Source organism: Gekko japonicus, unplaced genomic scaffold, assembly GCF_001447785.1.
Source record: "Gekko japonicus isolate JY-2015 unplaced genomic scaffold, Gekko_japonicus_V1.1 scaffold3064, whole genome shotgun sequence".
Taxonomy (NCBI): Eukaryota; Metazoa; Chordata; class Lepidosauria; order Squamata; family Gekkonidae; genus Gekko; species Gekko japonicus.
In genome coordinates, this window is record NW_015166514.1 from 138,110 (window position 1) to 143,429 (window position 5,320).

Below are 5,320 nucleotides of genomic sequence, written 5' to 3' on the forward strand. Positions count from 1 at the left end.
GCCTTAGCACTGGGAATGAGAGAGATTGAGGAAGAAGGGTTGGATTTATACCCCGCCCTTCACTCCGAGTCTCAAAACGGTTTACAATCTCCTCTCCCTTCCCCTCCAGTTTGGTGTAGTGGTTAAGTAGTGGTAGAGAGCCGGTTTGGTGTAGTGGTTAAGTGCGCGGACTCTAATCTGGGAGAACCAGGTTTGATTCCCCCACTCCTCCACTTGCACCTGGTTGGATGGCCTTGGGCAAGCCATAGTTCTGGCACAGCTGTCCTTGAAAAAGAGCAGTTTCTGTCAGAGTTCTCTCAGCCCCACCTACCTCACAGGGTGTCTGTTGTGGGGAGGGGAAGGGAAAGGAGTTTGCAAGCCACTCTGAGACACCTTTGGGTAGTGAAGTAAATCCAACCTCTTCTTCCCTTGTGAGGCAGGCAGGTGGGGCTGAGAGAGCTCTGACTGAGAACTGCTCTTGAGAAAACAGCTCTGAAAGGACCTGTAACTGACCCAAGGTCACACCGGCACTCTTAACCATTACACCAAACGACATGCAGTTCTATTTAATACAGGAAATGCTAATGGGAACTGCAGATGGACTTTTATTTTAGGCATTTAAAAAACCGCTTTCCTATCTCTGGCTTGACTGTATACACCTTGGACAGGACAGGAATGTGTCTTGCGTGTAGCTCACGGAGAGTCGAAACACAAAATCCATTGTCCGCCTATGGACTGGGCAAATTGAGGACTACAGCTCCCACAATACATCGCACATCCCGCATCAGCCCAATCTCTAACAACAACAAAAAAGCCTGTTGGGTGATGCATGGTGGGTAGTGCTTCTCTGATCAGGCACTCAGAAGGCCAGCCCTTCCCTCTCGAACGAGGTCCTTGGAGCGGGGAGAGCGTGGCGCGCTGAATTGTGGGTCTTTCTCTTTCCTCTTCGGGATCCGCGGTCGGCAAGATGGGTGAGTGGCTCTGACCGGGGAGTGCCCCGTTGGGGGGAAAGAGCGGAGACCGTGGCAGCAGCTCCCGCGCGGGAAAGGCGGCTTATGCATCTGAATACGCAACATGTGCCTCCTTTCCCGGCAACTGGCGGTTCTCGACCTCTGGAGGAGGGAGCCACGCGGGCAGCTTCCGTGGAGGCAGGCCTCGGCGTGACAACGTGACACCCGGTGCCTCCTTCAGGGGTACCCTGAGGACAAAGAGCAGTCGAGGCGCAACTCTGCCTCAGCGGGCCAGCCTGCGCCTCGACGCGCTGATTTCTGCAGTGCGTCCCCCAGCCGCTGCCCACGCGCCTTTGAGGATGAAGTGCAGGCAGGCTGTTGGGGCGGAGTTTTAAGGGCCTCGTGGTGGTACTCCAATAGTGGAAAGGCGATGTGAGCAGAAATGTACCTCCCTTTCTCCCGTTTAATATGGCTTCCTTTTGGATAAAGAGAAGGCATGCGTTTCGTTAGTGTATCGTCCAGTCATAATTTGATTTTTAATTACAGTTTTCGTTAGAATTCTGTCTTTTTTTCAAAGATCTCAGGGTGGTGATCATACTTTCCTCCTTTCCCCAGTTTTATCCCTCTGATAACCCAGTGAGGTGTGCCAGGCTCAAAAAGAGCTAAGGTTGGCAACAGGTAGGAGGATCTGGTCAAGTCAAGATGCAGAAATGGAGATGTAGGATGCCATTTTTGCCTCCGTGTTTCCTATCGCAGCTTACTTGAGCATTGGTGGGAGGCAGGAAGGATCAGCGGGAGCCCTCCTGCTGGAGGTGGGTATGTGGCATTCCTAGCAGAGAGCGAGGAGTCCAAAGCCACCATGAGCCCCAACCCAGGTCTTAATCCAACACACTAATCACTGCAGCACAAGAATGAGCAATTCATTCTATTACACCAGAAGAACACGAAATAGAGAAACAAGTGGCTCTCATGTCCCACATAAGTTGTCCGTGGAGACTTTTTAATGCCCCATTCTCAGATTTGCTCTGACAAATTGCATTATATTAAAATACTAAAAAGATAAGAAGTGACATGGCAGAAGCTGAGCTTCATGAGAGAAGTTCTATTTCTTGCCATGGGGAAGCTTTTATCCATACCCTGTTTGTAATGCCTTAATGTAGCTTTCTTTTTTTTAACCTGTTGTCCTCAGTGGTGTAGCTGTGGTTCTGTTGGAGCAACCAGATTCTGTATTTAGAAGGTATTTCATGAAGTGACAGGTTAATTTTTAGCTAGCATATTGGATGCTGTGAATCTTTTTATACCTCATAAAAGAAGGTTGGATTGAGGCATGTAAATTCTATGTGTTTATTTGTTGGTATCTTACTATTTTCTAATGCACTGGTTCTTAGGTAAGTGCCGTGGGCTTCGTACCGCCAGGAAGCTGCGCAGTCACCGACGAGACCAGAAGTGGCATGACAAGCAGTACAAGAAGGCCCACCTGGGCACTGCTCTGAAGGCCAACCCCTTTGGGGGAGCTTCCCATGCCAAAGGAATTGTCCTGGAAAAAGTGTGAGTGACGCTTGGGCTGTGAATTCTTTCTTTTTGCCCCCCGTAGAAAGGGCCTCAGGACATCTTAGTACAGTATACTTCTGCCATGTTATTTTTATTATATGTTTATCTTGCTCGTATGTGTGGTCACAAATACATTGTTAGCACCTAGTGCATTTATAGCACCTAATTATAAGGAAACTTTATCAGTGCTAGCACTAGAAAAATTTAGCCCTCATCTTAACTGGCTTTCTAGATTGTTTTTATTTGTTAATTTTGTAGTGTTTGTGCAGGAAAATAAATACAGGCCAATAAAAGGAAGAAATGCTCGTTAATGTAGTGAGTCTCTTCATTTGAAATTACTTTTAAATTTCTGTAAAGAAAAAAATGTAAAGTTAATGCATCTTAAAATAGTGTCGGCACTTCTGAACCTCTGCTGAAGGGTTCAGTTACAATAAATAATAAAGAACTTTATTCACAACTGTTGTCTCTTGAACAGTTTCTCACTAAGGTGGGCTCGTAAATGGATATTCCCTCTGACATAAATTTGTTATTTCTGCAAAATATGCCTACTTGCATCTAACCTCAATGAATGTGGTTGTCCTAACCATAGACCATAGTTCTGACAGTAAACACACATGTATCTTTATTATTTCCATTTTAGTGGTGTAGAGGCTAAACAGCCGAATTCTGCCATCAGGAAGTGTGTCAGAGTCCAGCTTATCAAGAATGGCAAGAAAATAACAGCCTTTGTTCCTAATGATGGTTGTTTGAACTTCATTGAGGTAAAGTACTTATTCTGCTCTGCAGAGGAGCTATACATTAAAAAAAATTATTTACTAGTACAGCAGATATGGGGATAAAGTAGCAAAGCCTTGTGACACCTTAAAGACCAACTAATTTATTTTGATATGAATTGTGATGAGACAGAGACCAGTTCATCAGATGCATGAAGTAGTAGGTTGTTCTGGCAGCTTTACCAACTGCATGTAATTCTATATCTGATAAGCGGAATCTGGTTCATGAGAGCTTATGCCACAATAAGCTCATGAAAGCTTATCCCCACCACCACACATAAGGATGTTATAATAAGTTATGAGAATCAACTTCTTAATGGATGGCCTGTGAGTGTACAGGGATGGGTTTGGACAGTTCTAGGTGCTCACTTCTCCAAGAAAGAGTATAGGAACCGTCACTGTCTACTTAGGTGCCATGGTCAGGAGCCTATGGGGAACTAGAACTATGGCAGCCTGTTCCAGAACTTTTTCACTGATAGCCCTGAAGCAAGCTGCACTCTGCCTTTCACAAACTGGGAAACAATAAGAATATCTTGTTTAAAAGAACTTCTAATCTGAACTAACTAAACTGATCTGGTTGACTTAACACTGCTGATTTTTGCACTGTTGTCCTGGAATACAGTGAAGTGAGTTGGATCCCATCATAACACCAATGCAAGGCATACAACTTCAGTTTTCTAGGACCACATCCCACAAACTTTGGGGCTACTGTTCTTCCTGTACTGCTGTAAGGCTGTTTATGAATTGATGATAGATTTATAGTTCAGTACTAAGCAAGTGTGCACAGTACCGAGGGTTTTTAAAGAACCAAGTTTATTTTGAAATATTTAGGTCTCACTTTTCTGCCAGCCAGCAGGACTCAAAGTTGGCTGCAGTGTTTATTAGTATACACTAGTTCATACTATGAATATGTATGAAATTACATTTTATTGTTTAATTACAGGAGAATGACGAGGTTCTGGTAGCTGGCTTTGGTCGGAAGGGTCATGCTGTTGGTGACATTCCTGGAGTTCGTTTCAAGGTTGTCAAAGTAGCAAATGTTTCTCTGTTAGCCTTGTACAAAGGCAAGAAGGAGAGACCAAGATCATAAAACTCTTTCTGAATCTTTAAGATGGTCAATAAAGTTTTCTCAAATGTTTTTGTGCTAGTTACTATGTGGAGTTGTGTTTTTAGCCATTGTCTACCTGGATCACTCAGGCTGCAGTCCTAAGAATACTTTCCTGGGAGTAAGCACCATTGAATAAAGTTGGGCTTACTTCTGAGTAGACCTGGTTCAACTTGTCCCCACAATACCACTATTGTTAGAGGGGAAGCGTTCTGTTCTTAATTCCATAGATCTCCATCATGTCCCAGTTAAATTTTCATTTATTTGGTTTTGTAAGAGAGACCAGTCTCTTTACTCTTTTTCTCCATAGAAGAAGAAGAGATTGGATTTATACCCCACCCTTCACTACCCAAAGGAGTCTCAGAGCGGCTTACAAACTCCTTTCCCTTCCCCTCCCCACAACAGACACCCTGTGAGGTAGGTGGGGCTGAGAGAGCTCTGACAGAAACTGCTCTTTTTCAAGGACAGCTCTTGTCAGAACTATGGCTTGCCCAAGGTCATCCAGCAGGTACAAGTGGAGGAGTGGGAAATCAAACCCAGTTCTCCCAGATTAGAGTCCTGGCACTTAACCACTACACCAAACTGGCCATAGGAAATGTGCTCTTGAATATTTAGACAACTAGCTCAAGAATTCACCATGCAGCTATAATTCTTGGACTACCTTTGCAGATGGCAAGCGTAGGGTGGCTAGTGGAAGTATTCCATCATGCCATCACTCACCTGCACTCTAAAGTGGTAACATCTGGAAATAATTTTGCCATGAGTTGAACTGTTTGTCTAGAGTACCTCTAGAGAGGGAAGTTTGCAACTCTTGAGTCAGCTTGTTCACTTCACTTTTTCCTTGTGTCTCCATTTATGAATGTTAAATAGTACTAGTCCTCATGTGGATCTTTCGGGGAACCCATAATTTGTTTATTATGGGTCAGATTCACAGTACCATGAGCAGAGTTAGGCTCACAGAA

At 44.4% G+C, this 5,320-nt stretch overlaps 1 protein-coding gene across 1 annotated transcript; it reads left to right on the forward strand.

The window, feature by feature from the left end:
- The first annotated feature begins 861 nt into the window (after positions 1–861).
- Positions 862–4,389, forward strand: LOC107111302 (40S ribosomal protein S23). The gene is made up of 4 exons (XM_015412262.1): positions 862–950; positions 2,318–2,477; positions 3,121–3,241; positions 4,197–4,389. The coding sequence occupies exons 1-4, from the start codon at positions 947–949 to the stop codon at positions 4,341–4,343; spliced, it is 432 nt and encodes a 143-aa protein (XP_015267748.1). The 5' UTR covers positions 862–946; the 3' UTR covers positions 4,344–4,389.
- Positions 4,390–5,320: the final 931 nt, after the last annotated feature.